General features: G+C 39.9%; 1 protein-coding gene across 2 annotated transcripts in view; it reads right to left on the reverse strand.

The window, feature by feature from the left end:
• Positions 1-341: 341 nt before the first annotated feature.
• FAM124B (family with sequence similarity 124 member B) overlaps positions 342-27,912 on the reverse strand; it is a 48,786-nt gene continuing 21,215 nt past the window's right edge. The window contains exons 1-4 of one of the 2 annotated variants that reach the window (XM_072617979.1): positions 22,185-22,437; positions 15,072-15,144; positions 13,657-14,389; positions 342-4,911 (exon numbers count right to left, since the gene is read on the reverse strand). In XM_072617979.1, coding sequence (XP_072474080.1) covers positions 4,270-4,911; positions 13,657-14,389; positions 15,072-15,088 — 1,392 coding nt within the window. In that variant the 5' untranslated portion in view covers positions 15,089-15,144; positions 22,185-22,437 and the 3' untranslated portion in view covers positions 342-4,269. Of the gene's footprint in view, positions 4,912-13,656; positions 14,390-15,071; positions 15,145-22,184; positions 22,438-27,912 lie in introns of those variants that run through there. The other variant, XM_072617978.1, reaches the window with a different exon arrangement.

Raw genomic sequence — 27,912 nt, forward strand, 5'->3', positions numbered from 1 at the left:
AACTGGTCATTATATCAAGCATTTTGAGGAAGGGTGCAATTTTGACATAGGGACAGAAACCTGTCTTCTAGGTCCTTGGATAAGGTATATTGACTGAATCCAAGTTTTACCAAACAAATCCTTTTATTAAGACGATTTGTTCTGTGAAGTTTGGGTTTAGTCAAAGGGCTGCACTTGAGGACCTAGAGGCTGCACTTGAGGACCTAAAGGACCCTAGAAACATGTTGTTTCCACGCTGTAGCTTCCCCACCCCTGGAATGGAGTAATTACATACAGAAATAACTGTAACATAGAGCTTGTCTGCCCCTTCTTTTCTGATATTGAATTTACTTAAAGCTAGCTTTTGAAAGAACTATTTTATTCTTATTGAAGGAAAAGAGATCAATGTGATACATTCAGTTGCTAGTATTCTAATGCACTCGTTTACATTTCTCAGTGTTTTGATGGTGTTATTCAAGTACCACATTAAGGAAAAGATTGTTTTTTCCCCAGAATCTCTAAGCTTCATCCTGCTAAGTTTTAAAAGGCATTAGTGATTTTAGTGATGACATCATTTCATTATTTCAACCTTTTTTTCTAAGAAAACATTAAAAAAGCAAAATTTTTCCCATTTCTCCAAATCTCACTTAGTATTCAGGTAAAATTTTGGCCCAATAGGTTTTCAGTAAACTAAGTGTCAAGTAAAGAAGCAAATCAACACACATTTATTAAGTCCCTGTAACCTGCCAAGCTCTGTGCCAAATTCTGGGACTAGAAAGAAAGGCAAAAAACAGTCCCTGCATTCAAGGAGCTCACTTTCTAATGCAGGGAACTTGTAAAGATTTTCTGTATACGGCCATGCAAAATATATACAGAGTAAAATGTAGGTAATCCCACAAGGAAGCACTAACACTGGGGGGCTGGGGTGGGCAGTGGGGCAAAGAAGTCTCTTGAAGAAGGTTGAAGCTGACTTGAATCTTGAAGAAAGTGTGGAAAGTCAGGAGGTGGGGATGAGGAGGACCAGCAGCCTCGGTATGGAGAGCAGTCATTGAAGAGGTGCAGAGTCGGGAGAGGGAGTATTTTATATGAAGAACAGTAAGGAGGCTAGAGTGATTGGGATGTAAAAGGGGAAAAAAGAGATGTAAAAGGGAAAAAAAGCATAAAAGTCTGGACAGGGGCCAGTTTATTGTTTAATTATTCGATCATTTCGGTCATATCTGACTCTTTGTGACCCCATTTTGGGGTTTTCTTGGCAAAGATACTGCAGTGGTTTGCCATTTCCTTCTCCACCTCATTTTACAGATGAAACTGAAGTAAACAGGATTAAGTTACTTGCCCACAGTTACACAACTAGTAAGTATCTGAAGTTGGATTTGAACTCGGATCTCCACGCCCAGTGCTGTATTCACTGCACCATCTAGCTGCTGGGTCAGTTTATGAAGGACTTTAAAAGTTAGACAGAGGATTTAATATTTGATCCAGGAGGTAATAGGACCCTCTGGACTTGACTGAATAGGAGTGATATGGCTGGAGTTGTCTACTAGGAAGATCATTTGGGTGGCTGAGTAGAGCAGAATTGGGTATTGAATGACTAGATCATAGAGCTTTCTAGTCAGAAGCATTGATGATCAACTAGTCCAACCATCTTAATTTAGAGTTGAAGAAAGTGATGCCCCAAGAGATTGTCCTTGGCTTCCCAAATGGTGAGTGGCAGAACTGAGATCTGAATTCCGGTTTCCTGATTCCCAGACTATTCTTTTGGTTGTCATATTTCCTCCAGTTTAAATTTTACTAAGGACAAATATTGGGGTTCTGAAGTGCTTTGAAGAATTCCCTTTGCCATTCTAATTTTCTCCTCTATAAACAATATCCTTTTGAGTGGAATGGCATTTGACTTCATTCACAGTTACTGTGTCACACCTAGAATTTTTCTTAGGTGGAAATTTCCCTATAAAATCCATTTGACTGAAGATTATATGCTGAGGCAAATTCTTTTTGTATGCTGATTTCTAAAACTCATGAAAACTAACAACCATGGCAATTAGCATAGAAATACAGACCTTCGAGATCCAGAAAGTTCTTCAGTTAGGCCTAAAAGAAATCAGGATATGGAAAAACAATAAATCACTTTCACAATCCGCGTCATTAGCACTAAGGGGCAGTGTGCATAGTGAATTGGGAGCTGGCTTTAAAGCCAGGCAGACCTAAGTGCACGTAACATCTCTGGTCCATGTAGGCATATCACTTAACCTGTCAGTCCTCTCTAGGCAGAAATTGAAAAGGAAGGTTATCAAATGGAGAGAAAGTGCCAACCTGTACTGGTGGGAGAGCTTCCTCACCCAAGAGATCCCTATGCCAAGGAAATCATAGGTTCGTTCCCAATTCTTCTCATTTTCCTTGTGCATCTTTAGATCAAGAATACTAATTACATTAAATGCTTTGTGGCTTGGTAAGTGTGGGAAGAAACCACAGACATGATTTGCAGACTTAAAGTTGGGTTTGGTTTTGTTTTGTTTTCCCAGTCTTTGATAGAAGAAATGTACCATGGTGGGAAAACCATAATGTTTGGTGGTTTCACTGGACATAAAACTTATGTCATATTACAATAAAGTGAGAGGACATAATATAACCATAAAATTCAATCTATTAGCCTTAGTTGGCTAAATTAGTTGCCCCATTTTGAAGAGTCCAAAGCAGTCACTGAAAAGCAACATGATATTATGGAAAGGGAGCCAGCTAGAGTCAGGAAGGCCTGCGCTCGGGTCCGACCTCTGGCATAGCCAGACTGTGTTACCTTGGGAAAGTCATTTATACTCTCAGGGTCTAAGGCAGCAATCTAAAACTAAAAGTCGCATAATGATAGTCTAAGTGTATGGATAAATGTAGCTTTTTCCATCTCTATATTCCTATATTTCTTTCCCTCCTCATCTCTTTTTAATTCTTTTTTAGATCTTTAAAAACACAGCTTAAGTGCTATTTCCTAGATGAGCTGATCTAGTGCTCTCCCTAAACACTTTGCATTTATTTTGGATACACTTCTATGTAAATATGGATTGTCTCTCCCACTGGAATAGAAACCTCTTGAGGACAGGAACATTTCATTTTTTTTATTTCCTCTATGCCACAATACCTGACACACAACAGAAGCTTACTATGTAGCTGTTACCTGACTCCCTGAAAATTCCCTATATCTATGAATTAAAAGTAAAAACAAAAGAAATGAGATATTTCTTTGATTAATATCAAGTGCAATATGACTCTCTGGAGCAGGCCAGAGCAGTGCTGATTAGGAAAGCAACAAATTTGGTCTTCAGTCTCTTAAATAAGCAACATATATGAATTTGAGCAGCTATTGGCAGGCACCATCGTTATCTTGCAAGAACAATGTTTTGTGGAGACCCATTGGGATACTCTAGCGGCAGTCAGGTGGTGCAGTAGATAGAGCACTGGGCCTGGAGTCAGGAAGACTCATCTTCCTGAGTTCAAATCTGACCTAAGATACTTTCTTGCTCTGTGATCCTGGTCAAGTCACTCAACCCTATTTACCTCAGTTTCTCATCTGTAAAATGAAGCAGAGAAGGAAATGGCAAACCATTCCAGTATCTTTGCAAAAAGACCCAATTGGGTTCAAGAAGAGTTGAACACAACTGAAAGATGGCTGAATAGCAAACACCATTGGGACGCTCTAAGTGGTTTTTTATAAGTTTATTATGATCTGATTAGTAGATTGTGTTGGGGGGAGAAGCTTGAAGTTTCTGATGTGCTATGTATTTTAATGGATCAAATATACCCAACAAAGCCAGAATGCCCAAAGGAGATAAGAAGTATGTAGGAACTGATACCGTTATAAGATTAGCAAGTAGTAAAGATTAAATATCTAATATGGTTCTAGAAGAACCTAGGCAACTTCAATGAATACTAAAGCAAAATTTAACACACTAACGAGCTGCATAGCATATTCTATTCATAAGCACACAACACAAATGACCTGCGACTCATTGGACAACTGATTCAAATTGCGTGTACACATCCTGGGGAAAGGCAATGGCTATTCTTTTCCCTTGTGCTTTTGGCTATAATCTCTTACAAAAGAGGTTAAACAACCAAACTAGTCCCTTGCTTCTTTGAAACATTAACAGTTTTTTTTTTAAATTAAAAACACCTAGATGTAGGCATGAGAGATACCCAGACACCCCCAGATGTGCTAAGGAAGCTGGCTAGTTTTGGGTTGGGCTCAGTGTCCAGAACAATGGATTTGATTCAGTGTCTGAAACTGGCATTTGTTTCACATCATATAAAGAATTCTTCTTCGTCGTTTCCATGGGGTATTTGTGGCATGTGAAATGCTGAGGTTATCTGCCCTGCAAAACCATCCCTTTGGTCAGCAAATGGCAAGGGGTGGATTGTCTCCTCGGAGGGTTTATTTCTTGAGCCAGTTATAGTTAACAGAGAGTTTGGCATCCACAATGCAGGCAGGCTGCTTTGCAAATCCCTTGGAAATGTTCTCAAAGAAGATCGCCTCTGTTCTGAACTGATTACTGTGAACCCTGTATCAACATTAGTCTCAGCCTCAGGCTTCTGAAAACTGTTTCCTTGATGGAGTATTTTGATTCTGGCTGCTGATTCAAGATGTGGAGATGGTCTATCCCACTGGGAAGTTGCTGATGGGCTGCTAGAGTGGAACAAACAAGAACTAGTCCAGGGAGTCCTACAAGAGTTTCCGGAGGGCAAAGTGCCCCCTCCCAGGGCAGGAGGCTCTGGGGAGTTGTGCTGTGACCTGCCCGTTTGGCTTCTCCAACTTCTTCGTTCTGTGGTCTTTTTGGAAGAGATTAGAATTTGAGTGGAGTCTTCGACAGGGGTGTCAGCTTCTGTATGGCCAGACTTACAGGAAAGCCCACCCTTATTTTCACCTGGTCCTGGGTTTGTTTGGACCTGTTAACAAAGACAGGTAGAATATCATTGAGAGAGATCAAAAATTATTATTGACAGTAATAAAATGTGGTCACAATAGCCTCGAACTTTATTTTTAAGGGTGTGATCTGGGCATCACTCAGGCCCTTTTTCAGTTCAACAATCAGCTTTTCTTAAGCATTTGTTACATGCCAGCTACTGAGACTCTATAGGCAGAAGGTGTCCCTCCCTGCCTTCTAGAGGTTCACATTTTCCACGCAGAGGTGACTTTTAAGCAGGAATGAAGCCCCTGAGAAGTTGAGCTGGGAGAGATCAGAAAGGAGCTGGCACCTGAGTAAACCTTGAACAAAGCTAAGGATTCATTTGTATTTTCTTCTAAGATAAATTTTTATTGCTATTTTTTTTTGTTTTACCATCACCTACATTTCCCACTGTATCCTTCTTTCTTCCTCTCCCTAGAGAGTGATCCCTAATAATAATTTTTTGAAAGGAAGGGGGGGGTCCATAAAATTAATCAATGTATTGAAAAATTTGATGTTATTTGCAACTTCATTATACATACCCATGGACCCCCACTTCTGCAAAGAATGTGGGAGGGGGTGATGTCTTTTCATATTTTTTTCTTTTGGGGCAAGCTTTCACCAAGCATTGATTAAGAGGTTACTATGTAGGTAAAAGAAAGAAAGAAAAAAGAAAGAAAAGAAGGAAGGAAGGAAGGAAGGGTGGAAAGTGAACCTTCCATCCTCAAGATCTAGCTAAGCATTCTTTTTTTAAAAAAAAAAAGGAAAAGAAAGAGAGAGGAAGAAAAAAGAAATAAAGAAAAAGAGAAAGAAAAAACAGAGCAGGGAGGGGAGAAAGAGAAAAAGGGAAGGTGGGAGAAGAAAGAAAAGAAAAGAAAAGAAAAAAAGAGAAAAGAAAGCTCTTTGCCTTCAAGGTCCTTAGTCTTCTGCCAGGAGATGCAACATGTTAGAATAATAATTGACTTTCAGATAATTCAAGTTTCCTAACAGATTTAGAGCTAAAAGAACACTTACAACTATGGGAATCCCATAGTAAGCAGCATTTGAACTGAGCTTTGAAAAAAAGCAGAGGTTTCTAAGAGACAGTGCACATGCTAGGTATTGGGAGCAGTCTATGCAGAGACTTGGAGGCAGGAGGTTGGAATGTCTAGTCAGGGCCACGTCAGATAGGCCAGTGTGGCTAGTAAATGAAGTAGGGTGATCTGTAGAACTGGGGAAAGAGCGGGTCCAAAGAACTGCCTCAACTGGGGCAGCTCCCACTTCACCTGAGCAGGAAGGTCGACCTTCCATCCTCAGGATCTGGCTAAGGATTCTGGTGTGTTTTGTTTTGTTTTTTTTAAGTAAGTGCTCCTTTACTTTTCTGTTGCTGTTTTTATGTCACCTAGAGTTCCTACTGTATCTTAGGCAACTAGGTAGCATAGTGGATCAATTTGGAGTCAGGAAGACCTGAGTTCACATCAGGTACTGTGTGACACTGGACAAGTCACTTAACCTCCCTCTCTAAGCTTCAGTTTCCTTATTTCTAAAATGGGGGTGATAATATCACGTACTACACAGAGTTATTGTGAGGATCAAATGAGAAGTAAAGAATTTTGCAAACGCTAAAGTGTTTGCTATGTCATCCAGATATTTATAAATCTTTTCCATAAAGAAAAAGAGATATAAAGAAAATTGCTGAAAAAAATATGTATATTTGGGTAGGGGCTGAGGTGATAGTGCAATGAATAGAGTACCAAGCCTGGAGTTAGAAAGATTCATCTTCCTGAGTTCAAATCTGGTTTCAGACACTTCTTTGCGGTGTGATCCTGAGCAAGCCATTTAAGCCTGTTTGTCTCAGTTTCTTCATCTGCAAAATGAGCTGGAGAAGGAAATGGTAAACCACTCCACTATCTTTACCAAGAAAACCTCAAAACAGGTCAGAAAGAGTCCATTATGACTCTTCTAAGTCTTCCAAGAGAACCATCATTCCTTATAATATTTTTGAAAAGAATTTTTAAAACAGCTCCCTTAAAGTACCACCAAACTGATGTGAATGTGCACGCATGCACACACACACACACACACACACCGCTTGACATCATATGCAGCTCTCCACACCCTTGTCCTCCACTTCTGCAAAGAAGCCTGGGAAAGTATCTTCTTGTAGAAGCTGAAGATTAAAAAAAGCAGAGATGAGGAGGGGACGCTTTCTAGGTTTATGAAACACTGGGACAAAAGCAGGGAGACAGGAGACAGAACGCTGAGTTTAAGGAACAAAAAATGGGCTGGGTCAGACTGTATGAAAGATGGGAGTGTGAAATAAGTCTGAAAAGGCAGGCAAGAGCCAAGTTATGAAGCTCTTGGAAGATCAAGGAATTGAATGTATTTGTTTTCGTTATTGCTTTTCTAGAGACAATAGGGAGCCACTGAAGATTCTTGAGAACAGGAGTAACATTATTAGAACTGTGTTTTACAAAAATTATTTTAAAAACTGTATGGTTTCAATTAGATTCAATTAGAGCAGAAAAGACTAGAAGGAGAGAGACTGATATGTCATTATTGCAATGGTTAAGGATGAGAGTTGATAAGGCCATGAATCAGAGCAAGGACTAGGAGAGCAGAGAAGAAGACATTGGGAAGGGGGCATTCAACGTAAGAACAATTATAGAAATGAAACAGAGTAGACTAACACAATTACACTATTTTATTTGTTGTTCTTTAGTCATTTCGGTCATAATGGACTCTTTCTGACCTATTTTGAGGTTTTCTTGGTAAAGATACTGGAATGGTTTGCCATTTCCTTCTCCAACTCATTTTACAGATGAGGAAACTGAGACAAACAGGCTTCAATGGCTTGCTCAGGGTCACACCACTAATAAGTATCAGAAGCCATATCTGAACTCAGGAAGATGAGCCTTTCTAACTCCAGGGTTAGTACTCTATCCATTGCACTATCATCTCAGCCCCTACCCAAATATCCACATTTTTTTCAGTGATTTTCCTTATGTCTCTTATTTTTTATGGAATGGATTTATAAATAGCTAGATGACATAGAAAATAATTACAAAAAGAGTTAGAAAATGGAGACATCAGTGGGAACTGGAGTTCCCACAGACATACTGATGGAACAGACAGGGACATAGATTACTTTCCATTTCTGCCTCTTTAGTACCTGATGTAGTGAACCTAATGTAATGAAGTGCCACACGCAGTGGGCACTTAACAATGGAACTGAATTGACCCAATGATTGGTTTTGGGACCAAAAGTACAAAAGATAACAGTAAGAGTTCCAATCTGGGAGACTGGAATGTTTGGTCTCATGGGCAGAATTGGGAAATTGGGAAGGAAAATAGTAAAATCCTTCAGGAGGCATAAGAAGGATGGGAAATTAACACATTAAGGAGACTGATAGGTATGACATGTTACCAAGTAACATTTAGGAAACACATGGCAAATATTACCTAGGAAACTCTTTAAAAATTGGGAAAAGAACTACTGTTCCTTTGGATGCTGAGATGGAGCCCCAGCTTTGATATTTATAGTGAGTAATCCTGAGCAGGTCATTCTATTTTCTGCATCTTAATTTCTCCATTTGTAATGGAGAGAGTTTGGATCGCCACTGTAATAACATTTAAATAGTGCTTACTATGTATGTGCCTGGTGCTGTGCTAAGCATTTTACAGTTATCTCATTTGATCCTTGCAACAAACCTGGAAGGCAGGTGATATTATGATCCTTATTTGGGAAACTGAGGTAAACAGATGTTAAACTATTAAGTGTCTGAGGTCAGATTTGAACTCAGGTCTTCTTCTTGAGTTCAAATCCAGAGCTCTATCCACTGAGCTACCTGGGCTTGAGGATTGAACTAAACAGCCTCCTTTTAAAACACATGAGGAAAATGAGTCCTAGAGAACTTAAGTGACTGGTCCAGTGTCACATGAGTAGTCAATAGAAGGGATGTGTTTTGAACCCAGGTCCACTGATGGCCACTGCTTTTTCTACTGCCCCACATTGCCTGGCATCTAAAGTTCTTTCCAGTCCCATGTAAATAGAAAAGGAAGCATCACAAATTTACAGCCTTATCCAGCCTCTGCTCCCTTTGAACAAGTGGTTCCCTTACCTCTTCATTTTAGAAGGAATGGCCTCTCTACCTCTGCCTCTTAGAATCCCCAACTTCCTTCAAAGCTTTTCGCCTTTTTCCTGGTGATAGTACCTTCTCCCTCTTGAAACTATTTTGTCTTTGTTGTTATTACCTTTTTCAGTTGTGTCTGACTCTTTGTTTTGGGGTTTTCTTGGCAAAGGTACTGGAGAGGTTTGCCATTTCTTTCTCCACCTCCTTTTACAAATGAAGGAACTGAGGTAAACTGAATTAAGTGACTTGCCCAGGGTCATACAACTAGTGAATGTCTGAGGCTGGATTTGAACCATGAAGATGAGTCTTCCTGACTCCAGGTACTTTATCCACTGCACCATCCTAGCTGTCCTATTTTGTATTTTGCATTTACCTCTCTGGTAAATACATACCATACATATTACGGCACCTTCTCCTTCCTCCAGTTGATAAAATCCTTGAGAGTAGGGATGGTTTTTCACTTTTTTCTTTGAATCCCCTCAAATTTAGTAAGTGCTTAATAAATGCTTGTTGAGCTAAACTGGGTAGATCTATCAATGAATTTTGTTTGATTTAAAGATACACATTAGACATATGGGGAAGCCTTTGAAAGTACATCTCACTGTCAAAGTGAAGTGCTTTTTTTTTTTAAAATAACCAACAAACAATAAGCAGTGAGATTTTGTTTTCTTTATGTATTTGAGTCAATTTTGTGACTGTGAAGATATGGTCTACTGTCGAAAACAGATAACTTTACGAACAATATGTTATACAATGCTCACATCCAAAATGTCAGGTTCCTTTCTCATATTTTCATCAAAGATGCACAGAAATAAGAACATAGGTGCACAGACCAGTTCTTATTTATATCTTCTTGACTGCATTTCTAAAGACATTACTAATATGTTCTGGGATTTTTTTCTAATTGTTCAGTATATTTCCCTTCTTTCAGATATCCTGAAAATTGATACCTCTTTGTTTTCAAAATTGGATTGCCTCTGCCATGCTTTTCTTCTATGCAAACTTGGTTTGCAACAGCTGCTCTTCCTGGTGTTTACACATAGAATCTACCAATTTGTCTTGTATATGTTCATTATGGATATCTTAGCTAACAATCAAATAAAAAGGGAGTAGATAACAAGCCAGGAGTCCTCACCATCTAGGAAGGTTTGATCACGAAGGGAGATGACTCTGACATGAACAATTGAAAAAACACCTGAACCTGCCCCTCTGGGAGTCAGCTCGGCTATGATTGGATAGCCCCACCCAGTCTCCCAGTCTGTTTGAAGGCTGTAGGTCTCAGTCACTGACAGAGCAGACAGATGACTGGATATGATAGAGGGTCTCCTCTCTTGAGGAAGGAAAGCTACTGGGAGCTCCTGCAATATTCATTGATGGATCTACCTAGTTTAGTGTAACAAGTATTTATTAAGCACCTTCTAAAACCAGGAAGTTCTTCAGGGCAGCAGCTGAGTTGAGTAGCCAGCGCTGAGCTCAAAACTACTTCACCGAAAACTGCTCACCTTAATCTCTTCATCTTACTCCCTTTAATCTCTTCATTTCAATCTTAATCAGTTCACTTATCAACCTGCATAAAACTTTCATTACCAATTTGCCAAGTTTCTAATCTTGAATCTGTGATTTAGTTCTGGGCTGCTCTATCCATGTCCGGATTAAACCAGTTTGCCTTTGTTTTGATTTATGGAGGGGAAAATCACCCTGATGTCACTAGTTTGGAAGCCAGATGGCAGCAGGGGTTTAACTCCAGTTTCCACACTTCCTCATTCTTTCCAGCACTTAGCCCAGTGCTCAATACATTTGTTCAGTCACTCCAGTCATGTCCAACTCTTTGTGACCCCATTTGGGGTTGTCTTGGCAAAGATACTGGAGAGGTTTGCCATTTCCTTCTCCAACTCATTTTACAGATGAGGAAACTGAGTCAAACAGGGTTAAGTGACCTGCCCAGGGTCATACAGCTAGTAAGTGGTTGAGGCTAAATTTAAATTCAGGTTTTCCTACTGCTTCTACCTTCCAGGCTCAAGTCAGGTACCACCTCTTACAGGAAGTATTTCTTGATTCCTTCTGATACTAGTATTTTCTCCCTCTTTAAATCAATACATTCGACAAACTACTGAATGAACCCCAGTGACTTCCCCTTGCTTTGAATGGCAGTGCCAAACAGAGCATTTTGTATTTGCTCCTGGAAGCAAGAGGAAGCCAATAGCTCTCTCTTACCTTGCCAGACTTCTTACACCTTACTTTCCAACATGTATACTCTGATCCAGTGACACTGGCCTCCTGGCTGTTCCACAAAAAAAAGACATTCCATTTCTTGGCTCTGGTTGTTCTTCCACCTCCCCCACAGCTGGAACGATCTCCCTCTTTCACTCTCTCTACTGACCTCCCTGGCTTCCTGTAAGTCCCAACTAAAGTCTTACCTCCTACAGGAAGCCTTCTCTAATTCCTGTGCCTTCTCTCTGTCAATTACTTTCTGTTTATCTTGTATATAGCTTGTCTGGTATATATTTATTTGCATGTTGTCTCTCTCATTAGATTGTAAGTTCCTTGAAGTCAAGGGACTATCTTTTACCCCTTTTTGTATCCTCATCATTTAACACAGTGCCTAGTACTTAGTAGGAACTTAATAAATGTTTTATTGAATTTAATTGAGTTGAATTAGATAATCTATTTATCTATGTATATGAGAGACAATGTGGCATAGTGTATAATGCTCTGGATTTGGAACCAGGAAGACCTGAATTCCAATTCCAGCTCAGACATTGACTAGTTTTGTGACCTTATGCAAGTTATTTCACTTCTCTGGGCCTCAGTTACTTCATCTGTAAAATTAAGGGCTGTGGGCTAAGGCCCCTTCCAGTTCCAAATCCATGGACCATGTAGTATGTCCCAGTAGAACATAAGCCCCTTGACAGCAGGGCTTGCTTTGTTTTTTCTCTTTGTGTTCTTAGTATCTAATACAGTATTTTTCACATAGCAGGTGCTTAATAAATGTTGGTCAAATTGAATTGAATTGCTATAGACATCATATATATCTTTATGCCTACACGTAGATGCATGCACAGTTATATTACAGTCATGATTAATAGTAGTAGTTAATAAAAACTCACTTCCAATGCTGCCTGCCTCATCCATGAAGTTTTCTCCAATCTTTCAAGTTGTACATGAGATTTCTCCATTTGGACCTCATAGAATTTTTTATATCCCTCTCTTATGTGCTGACCTTGCACAGTTTTGCCATATCTATTTCTATATGAGTCATATTCCCCAAAAACAAGTTCCGAGAGTTCAGGAACCACCTCTCATTTTTTATTTCCCCCAATACTTAGTGCCATTTTCTTGACAACTTTATACATGTTGGATGGACAAAGGAACAAATAAACATGGCTCAGAAAGACCTAGTTTTCTAAAAATCTTCTGTTGAATTTCATTTAATCAACTAATTTAATTTGTAATAAAACAGGAGATTTACTCAGATTCAGAACTTAACTAACCAGGTCCAGCCTCTCATACCTTCAGCACTGGCATTCCCAATGGTTCATAGCTGCATCATGTGTTGGTGAATGCAGTTAAGGTGAAAAAATGTATATACATACGCATGTGGGTCAGCAATGAAGTGAAGTATTGGAGGAAGTATGCTGTATGGAAAGAACCATATGTATATTGAATCCAAAGACTGGGATTTCTAATCTAGCCTTGGCAAATCCTACCTATATGACCTTGGTTGAATGACTTCATCTGTCTGGGACTCATTTTTCTTATCTGTAAAACAAGAATGTTAGACTAGATAGACTGAGGTGCTTTCCAGCTGTGTATCTAGATCTCATGACTCTCTGAGACTCAGTATCCTTCTCTGTAAAATGAAAGTGGTTGGACTAGATAACAACTAAGGACATTTCCATCTATAAATATATGATCCCATGAACTGAATTTAAAGTTCTGGGTCCTGTCACTAACTTCTAAGTTTCTCTAAGCCTCAGTGTCCTCATCTGAAATCTAATGGTATATAATTTCATATATGGCATTTTAAAAGTTCAAGAGACATAGTTTCTGGGTCATTTAGTCATTTTATTAATAAAGCAGCATGTTTATTAATAAGAAGATGGTCATTTGGCCATCTCTCTTAGATCAAAAACACCTTATCGCAGTAGGCTCGCAATTTATAATGCCCTTTGAAGAGTAGGTGTTCCTGAGGGTGGCAATCAGCTCTGATTGATTAGCTATTAATGAGAAAATGAACATTATAAGAGGCTGGGCTATACTACAATGAGGGTCTTGGTGTATGTGACATGGATCACCCAAATCTTGTCCAAAGAGACTTATCAATTTCCATATCACCTATCTGACAAAAGGGAGAATCAACACTTTCCCAGACCTATCTGAGTAAACACAATGAGCAGGAAACCTCCCATTCACCCAAACTTGGAATTTCTTTTCCTATCTGGTTAAATCTTGGCCTGGGTAAATCTCTGAGAAAGATTTCCCACACTGGTTGATTTCTGGATGAGGAAGTAGAAAAGGAGAAAACCTTGGTTCTGATTCAATAATCAGTTATTAATACAAGAGAAAAATAATCATTCTTCTCACGTATGATCATGTGTTTATGTCTAGAATGGGAAAAAACCCTAAGAACATACCTGTAGGATAATTTTGTTTCCATCATAGTCCTGAGTTTGCCATCTGGTGCTGCTGATAGGAATGCAGGGATTTGGCAGAAGTGGTACTAACTGGCCAATTTCTTGAACTTTGAACTGTAACACTGAAGACTCTTTGAGTTCCACAGACATCCCTAGGGGAAGCGGCTTCAAGGAGAGCTGTATTGAAAAGTTTTTCTTTGAATATAGTACAAAGAAGGAGAAGTTGCTCTTCTGGGTGGTGGCTTCCTTCTGTAAGATCATTTCATAAAGTCTGACTGCATCTTCATAGTTATCAAAGCTACAATATAAGGTCACCTGAAGGATCTCACTGCCACAATTTGCCTGTCTTACCCCCCATACAGGCATGTGTGGATCTAGGCTGTAGAAATCCTGCTTGGTAAGTGTGTATGGGCACAACCTTCCACCTGCATTCTGTGTGGGATGAGACTGCCAAGGTGACTGTTGGAAGGAGTCATAGATGTGAAAGAACCGCTCTTCATGCAAGAAGAACAAAACGGAAATCCCTGGGAATCCAGACCGCTTGGAGGGATATTTTTCATAGTATTTCACTGGAGTCACTCTCTCTGACACCAGAAATAGATGAACTTCTGGGCAAATGCACTCCAAGAGGCGGTCAAGGGTTTGTTGCAAAGGCAGGGCATATCCAGAGTTAGCCAGGAGATGGACTGTCATGACTAAAGGATCTTGTCTCTCGTCCATCATCAGGCTGCCACTGAGAGAGAAAAAGGAAGCAACTCTTGTTACACTGGCTGCCAGAATACCCACCCCCTAACCTTCTGAAATCAGGGAAGTAGCGTGGGAGAGCATATTTGGCTCTCCACAAGGCTTCAGCCTACAGGGAGTCAGTGTAGATATCCAACAGCCTGGTTCTTTCTGGGAGACTTGCTGGTTGCTATTAGAAGCACCAAGCTGGCAGCTCCCCAAAGCTTGGAAAAGATCTCATTACACACAAGCAAGGTCAGCATAAGTGTTATTCAGCTTAAGTGTGAAACAGCTCTCACTGTGTTGGTCTTATCGAAGCAACACACCAAGGCTTCAGCTGGACCTAAATGGCTGTAATCTTAAGGACAAACACCTACTTGAGGGCTGCTGATAAAGCAAAAAGGAAACTCACTAGCAAGTAGGTCCAAAGAAAACAATCATAACTTTAGTCAACAAGAAATGCCGAGAGATGAGAGTCAATTTTCATTTGGGGGCATTGATTTTTTGCTGTAAATACATTCCTACTGTATACATGCTATTTGCAGTCATTTCTGGGGGAATCCAGAGAATGATGAAGGGCTTCAAAAGTTCCCCTAAGCTATAGACTTTTCAGTTTAGAGAATTTATGCTTCTATACCTGAAAAATAGTATTTTGAGTAAAGTATCTTAACTATTTATTGAAAATCACTCACCTTATTTCAGAGTACATTCAGCACAGTGCAGAAGAAGCCCTAGGAAATGTATCTCCCTTCATTCTTTTGATTCCTTGGAAAAGAAAATGAAAAGATGGGATTTTCAGGTTAGCAACATGACCTGTTGATCAGAGACCTGGCCTGAATTTTCTATTTGATGTTGTTAGTTAAAAGGGAAAAAATCCCAAGAAGCTTCTAGTTGAAAAAACTATATGTAACAAAAGCTCTCCCTTGTTCATTGGTTTTTGAACAAGGACACGTCTGAGTAGGAAGCCTTTTAATTTTGGAAGTCCTACCTACAACACCCCAATATAGTTTGCTCGAATAACAGTTTTGTTTGTTAATCATATGCTGCTTATGCATATATTGTGCAAGCAATTGGTGTGCTCTTAAAGGTTGTATGTAAATCAAATTTTTATAAATTGGATTCTACTTGAAATGTACTCTGGAACAATTATAGGAGTAAAATGGAAAGATCTGAAACCCAATAAGGAGTTTATTATTGAAAGGAGCCTTCCAGGGAATTCTTTTGCAAAGTACTTTTGTAATGAAAATAATTACTTCCTATTTTGTTCATTTTATAAGTACAAATTTTTCTACAATCAGTTTTCTTTATAAGGAGTAACATTCAAAAATAAAGAGACAAATACAGGGTGTCTCAAAAGTCCTTAGTGCAATTATGATCTTTGGGACACCTTGTACTTTTTTGTTGATACAGCAGAACAATTATTCTTCTAATTTCATTGTCTGCATTTAAAACTTCAGCTCTGCTGAACATGATTTTCAGAACTGCTTACAGTTTTCAAGTGACAGAATAACAAATAAATATTGTGAAAACATTTGTGTAGTTGGCAATGTTTTTCTTCTTCTTCTTCTAGATTTTACCCAAACTTCCAGTGTCACTGCTAAGCATATACCCTCAAGTACCCACTGCAAAGCATATATCTATAAGGAGGGTAAAGAAAAAAGGGCCCCAAACAGACCAATATATTCTAAGCAAGACATTCTGTGGTAGCAAAAAAAAAAAAAATTGGCAGAAAGTAGATGTTCACTGATGAGGGACGGCTGAACAAATTATGCTGTATAAATAAATATAAGGGAATATTACTGCACTATCAGAAATGATGAACACAAAGAAGTCAGGGAAATATGGAAGATTTATATGAACTGATACAAAACGAGACAATCAAAACCAAGGACATAATAGGTACATGATTATAAAAAATGTAAGCTTGAAGAAAAACAACAAAAAATTTAAATTCGTTAGTGTCATTAAAAACAAACACCCAAACCATGGAATTACTTCTTCCAAATCTCATTTCTCTTTGGTGCCTATCATCAGGAGCTGTTTCAGTGGATGATAACTTTTAAAGATATTTAGATTTATAGCATAGACGTTAGTAGCCCTCCAAATCTCAGTCTCTCTATGTCTCTGTCTCTCCTCCTTCCTTCCTACAGATGTACTCATTTTTACAGCACTGACAAAACAGTCTTTCATACTGGGTGTAGTGGCAAATGTTTAACAATCAGGCAGAAAGGGGGACATGTGCACATACTTTTACATTTATTCTGCACTATTAACACTTTCTTAACGGCAGACAATCAACAAAACAACAACTGAAGACTGGTTTGCAGGACAGTGTCACTTTCTGAGGTATAAATGTTCCCACCGATAATTTACTTGTATGAGCAGCTCCAGCACACCCCTGCTCTCATAATAAGCTCTTGTTCCTCTGGAAGTACCTAAGTATTCAACTTAGGAATAATTACAGAAACAAAACAGAGTAGAGTGTAACCTAATTACATTATGTAATTTGCTGTTGTTAAATCGTTTCAGTCATGTCTGACTCTTCATGACCCATTTTGGGATTTTCTTGGTAAACTGGAGTGGTTTGCCATTTCCTTCTCCTGCTCATTTTACCGATGAGGACACAGGCAAACAGGTTTAAGTGGCTTGCTCAGGAAGTGTCTGAAGTCAGATTTGAACTCAGGTCTTCCTGACTCCAGGCCTCCCACTCTATCCATTGGGCCGCCTAGCTGCCCCATGCAATTTCATACAAGGCAACCTACATGAAAAGACTGGATTTTTTTTTACCTGTTCATCAACTCTGACATACACACAAATATATTTTCTGAAAGAGAGAGAATGTAAAACTTCTTTTTTCCCTTACTTCACATCCCATCCCCAACCCATTCTCGACTCATTTCTATAGGGCTCAGTAGTTTTTTTTTTTCCTTTCAGTATTCTTTCATTCAATTTGCAGACGAACACTATGAGAATTCATTAGCTGCTACTACTCTATGGTATGACCACGGATGATATCCAGATCTCTCTGTCTCTCTCTGTCTGTCTCTGTCTCTATCTCTGTCTCTGTCTCTCCCTCTGTCGTTTATATCAAACTTTGAAAAGCTCTCCAGATTTCTGCCAGAATTCAGTTCCTGGATAAAAACCAATTGGCAGACACCACCCAGTCAAAGTGGAGGAGCTGTTGAAAGGTAGTGTTCAAAACTACAAGAAAATAACTAATAATGAGGATTGTGGGGAAGCCTTGGGAGGTCTCCTGGACCATCCATTGTTACTGCTGTTGCTGTCTGGAATGCATATTCAGTTTCCAAGCCTCAAGCTCTACAAAATAAACAGATCTCCCTTGAAATGGGGGTCCCTTCTTCCTAGACCCTGTTTCCAGACTACTTAGCCTATGCTCAAATAATTGTCAAGGCATTTCCTGTGTAGCCAGACACATTTGATTTATTCTTCAGAATTAGCTGAGCGTTACCTTCTCTTATCTACTAAGAGTATCTTGGTATTTTATCACACTCAAAGCCTGTGGTTTTGTCAAGTGTTGACAACCTCCTACCCGATTCATTTCTTTGGAACCTTGGCTACTACTTGAATCCCATTTACTCCCATGATTGTGGTCAGTGACTACTCAGGTACTTCTTTAATGTCGATTTCAGCAACCTGTTATCATTCTAAGGAGACCATTCAAGAACCCTGCAAGGTGCATTCTTTTAGACAGGACAATAGCAATCTTGTACATGGACTGTTTGTTGCTTCAGCTACTCTTGTGCTAGAGAAATTGAGCACCACAGGAAACTATGGATACTGCTAGTGCTTTCCCTCTGAAATTACCTTCCATTTCCACTGTATATATCCTGTATGTATATTTGTTTCTTGCATATTGTCTCTCCCATTAAAATATGAGTTTCCTGAGGTCAGAGATATTTTTTTTCATCCCCTCCTTTTTTTTGGATCCCCCAGTGCATAGCAGAATGCCTGGCTAATATTAAGTGCCTGTTGATGGAGTGAAGGCATAGAATTATAGAATATATATTTTTATAAAATATATATATAATTTCTATATACAAACATATAGAAATAATTTAATATATTTACTGATTGATTAAGGGCACAGAATTATATAAGATATATAGATAAATTTACATATAGATCCATTGATCTCTCTGTAATTTATATATGCAAATATATTAATTTATATATAAATATATAATTGATGATTGAAGGCACAGGATTATATAATTTATATGTATTACACTTACAACATATATGGAAATATATAAAAATAAATTATAGATCTGTAATTGTTGACCCATTGAAGGCACAGAATTGTATACTTTTAGAGATTTAAGGGCCCTTTTGGTTCATTTATTTCATCTCCTTCATTTTGTAGATGAAGAAACAGACCCTAAGAGATTCCGTGACCTGTCCAGGATGACATATTGGTGGCAGGGCCTAGAAGGCAGTCTCTTGATATCCTAGTCCGTTAATCTTTTCTTGCTTATAAAACCCTATATATGTGAGAAGATGTGCCTCTTTCACTTCTTTGCAGAGGTGGGGAACTATGAATGTGGAATTGCTTATACCATCAGATGCAGGGAATATAACATATAGTTTTTACTGAACTGCTTTTTTTTTTCCTCTTTCTCCCTTACTCTTTGTTATAAGGGATGACTTTGTGGGTAGAGGAGGAGGGATACATTGGAAATGACCATATACAAAACAATAAAACAAAACAAAACAAAAACCATAAACAAAACAAAAGAATCAAGGAAAAAAACCAATCATTTTAATAGTAATAGCTAGCATTTATACAGTGCTTTAAGTTTTTGCGAAGCAACTTACAGATATTATCTCATTTTCTCCTTACCCCAACTCTAATAGGCAGATGCTATTATCCCCATTTTACAGGTGAGGAAACTGAGGTAGACAGAGGTTAAGTGACTTGCCTAGGGTGGCACAGCCAGTGAGTCTGGAACTCAAATCTTCCTGACTCAAGGTTCAGTGCCCCATAGCTGACTAGAAAAAAAACAACCAATATCCAAATCCTTGTTTCCATCTACATTAAATGTTTTATTGACCTGATCCTAGTAAATATGCTAAATGCTTTAAATTGCTGACATGAATATGAATTTGGAATAAATATATTAAAGCTTGATGCGTTTTTTAAAAAGTCTCAATACATGCAGAATTTATGTTTTTATCAGGTGAGGGAATCCATAGTGAGGGAACTCTCTGTACTACTTCCAGAGTCTGCACAATCTGTCTACAATTTAGAACATAAGTCCTACAGTTTTGCTTGAAAAATAACTCAATTAGGTGACTGTTCCCTCAGCTAGTAAGTACCAGAAATGGGATACAACCTAGATCAGAGGAGGCGAACCTTGGACCTTGAGGCCACATGTGACCCTCTAAGTCCTCAAATGCAGCCCTTTGACAGAATCCATGTCCTTGTTCATGGAGTTTGGATTCAGTCAAAGGGCTTTGCTAGAGGACATGTGACCTTGAGGCTGAAGGTTTCATACTCCCGACCTAGATTTTTCTCCTAGCCCAGCATTCTCTCCCCTATACTATCCACCACTACTTATAACAATGGTAACCAAACATAGCACATAGTTTTATTCTGGAGGGAACTCTTCTACCTCTAAGGTCCCTTTCAGCACTAAGATTCAACAGTGTGAACACCCTTCATGACATGGCTGTATGCCTTGTATCAGAAGAAAAGTCAAGAGAAGAGGCTGGGGAAAAATCAAGGGTTCTTGACTCCCTTATGGGAGAAGTGCTCCTGGAGGCTGGAGAAGTATTCCTGGAGGCTGGCTGCCTCTAGGCTGGGTGAGTTCCTTTCTCTGTTCTGGGGCCTCTCCCCATTCCATCCTCTGCCTTCCCAGTCTTTCCTGCCTGATCAATACTTCCAGCCTCCCACAGGTGCATACCCTCACGTCATCTGCTCCTGTCGTCTGTCTGGGAGGTACCAGCAGCAACAACAGCAGCCAGCATGAAAACATCTGGGTCATGGACAATTCTACCCTGCCTGGATTCCTCCTGGGACTGGAGGGGGAAAGAGGAAGTAGGGTGAGATCCTTTTCCAAGTTGTTGTTGCTAAACATGGAAAACCTCTCCCCCAGCTCCCAAGGCAGAACGGCATTCCCTACCCAAAACAATACTATCTCAGTCCTATAAAACGGCCATCTGTTTCCCTTTTTGTCCGGACAATAAATGCAAGTAACAACATGACAGCTGATACACTCAGTTGTTATAGGTGTGAACAAAGACCACAGTGTTTCTCCTTGATTTTTGGATGTTAATCAAGTTCCCCTTTTCACAAAAACTTCAGCTTGGTAATGAGGTAAACAGGATTTTTCTTTCTCAAAATGATTCTGCTTTCAAGGTGACTGACTCTATAATGCCGACCTTTCCCCAACACAGATCCCCCAGGAAGATGGCATTTCTTTGAGGGATGGCAACGGTAACCACCCAGTTAGAAATTTTAATACTGCTTCCCCTACAAATGAACTTTATCTTTCAAAAACATTGCAAGACTACCTAGGGCCCCAGAGCACCTTCAGTGCACAATTTTGTAGCCCTTTTTCTCCTTGTCTTTGGAAAATGCTATGCCATCCAAGAATTTTCCTCCACTTTAGAAGGGGAACAAAAATGTCATTCAACAGATGGGAAAACTCAGGCCTTGTTCTGGAACATCTCTGCAGGCAGCACCATAACCAGGGATTTAAAACAAACATTTGGCATTAAAATTGTAAAATTCTTTTAATGCAATACTATGCAAAATCCATATTTTTGTTATATTGGTGTTTTTCATTTTTCAAACCAGTCATTTCCCAATATTGTCACTTCCCCCACCTTTAAACAACCCCCCCCCCCCCCCCCCCCCGCCCCAATCCTCAGATGTAATAACAGTTCAGTCAAGGATGGCAGATGATCTGTACTCCTCAACTTCTCTACTGAAAGAAGCAAAAGAGTTTCATGACAGGTCCTTGGGAGGGTGATTGCTCATTGTATATAATCTGTAAAATCAATTATTTTAGTGGAAAATTTTCAGAAAGCTCAGTTTTAATTACCCTTTTGGGGGTGGGGGGAAAGGAAGGGGTTGTTTGTATTTCTAACCCAGCACCTTAGATACAACTATTATTTTTTTAAGTTTTATTGAAAGCTTTTTTTTTAAAAAAATGCTGATTGTAGCTAATTTACTGAAATTTTATTGAAAACTTCCAAAATTTTATCGCCATGATTTCCTGATGTTTAATATCAAAAAATGACAAAGTGAAGCTGTCAGATTTGGTTTACCCATGTCATTTTGTATAGAAACTCCATGAGGGGGTTATTCTTTTTAATTTCATCTTTATATTTTCATTTTAAGGATGAATATTCCTAGAGTCAACGGTATGTCCGTGAATCAGGAAGCTTGAGATTGATTAAGTGGGGGCTGAGTGGGCTAGATCTGACTTCTGAAGTCATATGGAATTCAGAAACTCCACGATTCTGTGAATGTAAAAAAAGATTAAGTACTGAAGTAGCCACTTTAATAGGCTCCTTTAACAAGAGACTAGAATTAAGACGATATCAAGCCTTCAACAACAGATTCTCTTAACAAGAAACTAGAATTAGACGACTCTCTGAATAGAGTCCATCATCTTCCCCACCATCACACAAACAGGAGTGGGGGATGATACCCAGCTTCAGAAAGGCTGGCTTTAATCAGCACCTTGTTTCTAAATGAGCCACGTTGACAAGCGGCAAGTCTTACTAAGCTACACTTCAAGATCATAAAAAGCCGCCAGGCAGACACGCCGACAAACCTCCGGAGACCGAAACCAGCAAGCTCGGACGCATCCCGGCTCCGCGATCGCTTCTGGCTCGGCCGAGCCCGCTCAGCTGCCCTCCCAAGCCGGCTTCCCCGAGGAACATTTCTGCTTTCATACTAAACCACAGCTGCTGCAAATAATGACAGCTACTGTCTGGCCAAGGAAAGGAAAACAACCAGGCCTGCACCGGGATCACTGGCCTGCCCTCCGTTTTCCAGTTTTTTAAACAGGAACAGAATGGAAAACACCGCACGGGGCATCGTGCCAAGTAAGCACTTGTGTGGGGGGCGGGTGGGAAGGGGAAGGGTACCGACGCCAGCGAGCAAACAGCTCCGTGCCCTCAAGGCGTTTATGTACTCCAATGAGGAAGACAGCTTTGGGGACTGGTGGCCCGGCCCAGGAGGAGTGTTCTGTTAGTGGAATGATTACTGTTCCTCCTTCTAGAGAAGACAATGTGTCTGGTTGTGGGGTGAATGTAGGGCCGGGGGTTGGCATCCTTATCCTGGCAGATGCGCCTGCTCTGTGTCCTTCTCAACCTGGAGGGTTTCTCTGCTGGCGGCCAGTCCTCTGCTGCGGGGGAGTGGGGGCGGGCTCCTGCCACGGTCTCTTCTTCTGACTCCAGACTTCTCTGTCTCCAGTCCTACTTTTCAACCCCTCTTATGCGAAGTCTTCCCTCCTTAGCATGTCATCTCCTTGAGGGCAGTTTTTTGTTTTTGCTAGCATTTAGCACAATGCCTCCTCTAGAACAGTGCGTAGTAAACACTTGTTGATTTGATATTTAGATTCCAGGGAGCAGGATCCTGGACCTGAGTCGAGGCTCCATATGGTGAATGCGGAGGTCCCAAGGGTGGGAGCTTGGTGTTCCAGCCTGTGGCACAGGAACATGGTAGAAATCTGACCGGATTCAGGTTCAAACCTGATTCTGACTCTTACCCTCCATGTGTCCCTTGATAACTTAGCCTCTCTAAGCTTCAGTTGCCTGATCTGTAAAATGGGCTGTGAGGATGGTAGAGGTTAGACTAGGTAACTGGTCCTTTCTAGTGCTATTTCTAGAACCTGTCATTTCACAGAGGAGCAAACTGAGACTCAGGGAGATGAGTGGAGTTGGTTACCTCAAGAGGCACTGTAGTTGGTTCTCCCTCCCTCACTGAAGGTCCGCAGCAAAGGCTGTATGACTTTTCCAGTATGACCCAGAGAGATCCTTTCTCAGATAGAGGTTGGAATAGTTACCACTGAGGTCCTTTCTGACTCTGAAATCGTTGTTTCTGACTCACCCATCCAGGGCCCAGGGGAGTAAGTTGTTTAATTGGGACCTCAAACCAGTTATCATGCTGAAATGTCTTCCAATCATTTACCAGGTTTCTAAATTTCCTTTGGGGACCTAATAAATTTTCCATAGCTAAACTAATAAGCTCATGAACTGTATCAAGAGTCTGTCTAGATATGGTTGCTGATGTGATCAGTTTACAGGGCAGTAATATTTATTTGTGCATTAGATCACACTCCCCTCTGTGCGTTCTCCAACACAGTCTTCCTGCTGTTCCACCACCTTTCCATCTTCCATTCTCCCATTCCTTCACTTTCGCATCAACGTCCTAATCCCAACCCTAATCCTAAACTCATCTAGAATGGATTCCCTTCTTTCTTCCACCTTCTAGACTCTCCACTTTCCCTCAGAGTTCACGTCCTCCATGAAGCCTTTCCTCATGTCCCAAATTGCCTTGTGTCTATTTCATATATAAGTACATTTGTATAGGTCATCGAAGCCTACTAAACATAAATAAGCAAATTCTTTTAGAGTAGAAATGGTTTCCATTTCGTCTTTATGTCCCCAGTGCCTGACACATCCACAGCAAGCACTTCCACTAATCCCCAGGATCAAATTCCACAGTGTCTGGTACAGATCAAGTGCTTTATGAACATTAACTATTACTATTATTATCATATATGGAATCTAGAGGCACATTGATTGCAATTGTATACAATGTATGATACAATGTATCACCTATGCTATGCTAATTTAAAATATCTCTTACAGGACAGGAATCACTTATACATCTCGTATATATTTTCTTTAGCACCAACATATTTGATTTCTTAAATGCAAAAAACTCACCATTTCCAGGAGACCCTTTTTTAAAAAAATGCTAACATGGCACACATTTTATGTCTCAGGTTCATTAGGCCTCCCTGAAAGGTGAGTAATTTATAGATGGAAGAGAGAAAAAAACCAGCACAGGGATATTGAGTTACAGGCTCCACCAACTCCAGGTTAAATGTTACAGACCTAAGCTGCTTGCCTTCTGGTCCCCTCAACCATTACTTCTGTAATTGTTTCCAACAGTGGAAAAGGCAACAAACCCTGCCCCCAAAAAGTCACTAACAAGGAAAAAAATAGCAAGATGGGACAGGATGCAAATAGTCTGAATATCTTTCATTTAGGCATTGAACATGATCAGCCTTTCTAAGGGACAGAAAGGACAGCCTAAACGTGACAGCTTTCCAGCTCTCCTATAGTAGAATCCCATCTGTTTTTGCTAACTGTAAACAAACGAGAAATTTCTTTTACTGCTGTACAAAGGACACTAGCTAGCTCTGAATGTCTATGATGCATCTACTGAGTCAAAACTTAACTTACCAGAGGCAAGGAACCCCTCCCTTAAATTTCTATTCTGGTTCCAAGGATTTATTGATTGATTTAAAGAAGGTCAGGGACTGAGTAGAGGAAGGGAGTCAGTCACAGTCAAGTAAATGAAGCACGAAGTCTGTCTTTGCAGTTGATACAATCTCCTCATCCAAGAAAAGCTTATCTCTCCCTCCTTGGGAAAGTTTCAGGCTGTTGGTCAATGCTCAGCAGACTGTTACAAGACTCTCAAGGGTAAGAGCTATTGGCAGTCATAAATCCCAAGTGGGAAATTCAGGATAGGTGTGGAAAGAAACTCCAGTGGTTACTCAGATGGGTTGTTTTCCTGACTGATGTTTTAGAATCGAAATGGCACGAAGTACCCTAGAAGCTCCCATAGAGAAGTACAGGTGGCCATAAATGGCTTTTTTGCAGGGTTAGATTTTTAGCAGCCTCAAGTTGCGAATGCTGGTGATGGATAAATCCAGTGCCTTTCATAAGGTTGAGAAATGCCTTGCACATTGTGGCTGCTGCCCCCTAAGAGAACAGCCAATAAAATCAGAGTGATTACCGTGTGTTTTCTTCTGTTCACAGACCCACCCACCAGAGATGGAACTTAAATAAGTACCAGAGGGAAAGAGTAAGCTCTCTCTCTGTAATACCAAAGAAAGGACTTTTGTTGCTGTTCTTTGTTGAATCATTTCAGTTGTGTCCAACTCTTCGTGACCCCATTTTGGGGTTTTATTGGCAACAATACTAGAGTGGCTTGGCATTTCCTTCTCTGGTCATTTTACAGATGAGAAACTGAGAGTTAAGTGACTTGTAAAAGGTCACACAGTTAGTGTCTTGAAGCCAAATTTGAAATCAGGAAGATGTCTTCCTGGTTCCAAGCCCAGTGCTCTATCTACCTTGCTACCTAGCTGCCCAAAAAAAGACCTTATTAAGAACCTATTATATAGGAGCTGGAGGAACAAAAATTTTGACAAGAAATGTAGTAAGTAGCAGAGGTAAGATTTGAAAATTTGAATTTGGCCTTCAAAGCCAAAGTTCTTTCCGAGATAACATCCTGTCCTCAGTTAAGACCTCAAGAGATCAGTTCCCACTTGAATAGTTTTATGAGTTGTTGTAGCCAAAGCAGGCACCATGTGGTAACCAGGTACCTGGCAATAAGTCTCTCCGAACTCACTAAGGCATGGTTTTGGAGGCAGACAGATTTCATCAGAAGCTTTGTGTTTGATGTCCTTCCAGCCTAGGAAGTCCTTCAAGTACTTGTGCTACTCTTTAAGAATTCAGCACCACCTCCACACCACAGGAAGGCAGTGATGGAGAGAACTTGATGGAAAGATGTGCGAAGAAAAAAATGGCCTTAACAATGTAGGAAATGCTTTCCTTTTCTGCAATAATTTACTTCCTTTAAAAATGAAATGTGGAGTTCGTTTTTTTTTAAAAAACAGGTGTAACACTGTTATAATATTTGTTTGCATGTTGTCTCTTCAATTCATTTATAAGCACCTTAAGGTCAGGGACTGTCTTTTGACTCTTCTTGTTTTCCCCAGAGCTTATCACAGGGCCTTAGCACATAGTAGGTACCTAATAAGAGTTTATTGATTAGTTAGCAATCTAGTTTTACTATTTTCCCCCTAAGAAAACACTTAGGCTTTAGTTATAGGAGAATTTAAAGTAATATAATCTTTCCATTCTCATTAATTATTTAGAGTCTGCCTGGGAACAGGTATAATGCATTCTTTGGGAGAATACAGTACAATGAAAAGTGTTGCTGAACATAAAGTCTCAGGACATAGGTCCAAATCCTGCCTCTGCTATTGAGTAACCTTGAACAATTGACTTACCCTCTCTGGGCTTCATTTTCCTTATTTGTAAAATGTAGGAGTTAGAATAAATGGCTTCTAAGGTGCCTCTTTAACTCTATGAGAATAAGTTCTCCTAAGGAAATCTTTATTCTGGCCACTACAGAAATGACTAAAATAGATGGGTGGTCTAATTCAGATTAGCACCTTTACCTAACATCGTAAGCTAGGTCAGTTTGGGAGGGTGAGCAGCTACGTGACGGATTTGGTGTTCAAAGGGCAGGCTTGATCTTCCTTTGATCTAATCAGTTAATATTTATTGGTTTCTTATTATGTCTCAAGAGCATAAGTGGGAAGTCTCCATCCTCAGAATATACAATGTGTTGAAAACTGGGAAAAATAAGCTTTGTTCCAAATATATCAGGCACTAATATGCTCTCCCCATGTATGCTGAGAGAATGTCTTCTGTGTCTCTTCCCCCCGCAAATTTGCATGGGCAAATTAGTACAATGACTTGCCCAAATCATGAAGTGTCTGCTCAGTTTTCCATAGGCTAGTGTGCCTGTTCACTTCAAAATACCGAGAAGGATACAATCTCTGTCATCGACAAGCATGGTAATGCTGATAACCAAGCATGAACAGAACATGAGCACTGAGCTGTTTTTTCTATAATGGTGACAAGTTTGTGTTGGACTTCCTAAATGAAACTTGAATTTCTTAGAGTTGTCATCAGGGATAGGCTTATTATCTGGAGCCATGGAGATTTTTTTTCATGCAAAACTCCCTGGGCTTTAAGAACAAGGATGAACCAAGCCCATGATCATGATACTAATGGTATATTTCCATAGTGAACCTAAGATGTTGTTTTTTTCAATTACCACCATAACCTAGAAAAGCAAATTAGTGTCCCATCTTTTTGGTCTCTCACTTCTACTGCTGGTAATCACCTCTCTTTCTAGGCCTTTTTAGGTTTACCCTAATGCAACTACTTGAAGAGAATCCTAGTACCAAACAAGAGAATCACAGCACCAACAAGTTTAGCATTTTACAGATCTGATTTGGAAAGTAATTGTTCCATTTGCCTAGTAATTAGTTAAGAAGCCAGCCACTCCTTCAAAGGCAAGCATGACACATAGAAGCCCTGATTTATATCTCTGCTGGCAACATGAGCTCCAGAACAACAGGAAATACAGTATTGCAGGAATTCGATGCTTCTGAACGAGCCACTTTTAAGACAGGAATATTTATGCTGAGCTTTGATGCTGGCTGGTAACTGGAGCTCCCCAACTAG

Source organism: Notamacropus eugenii, chromosome 6 (assembly GCF_028372415.1).
Source record: "Notamacropus eugenii isolate mMacEug1 chromosome 6, mMacEug1.pri_v2, whole genome shotgun sequence".
NCBI lineage: Eukaryota > Metazoa > Chordata > Mammalia > Diprotodontia > Macropodidae > Notamacropus > Notamacropus eugenii.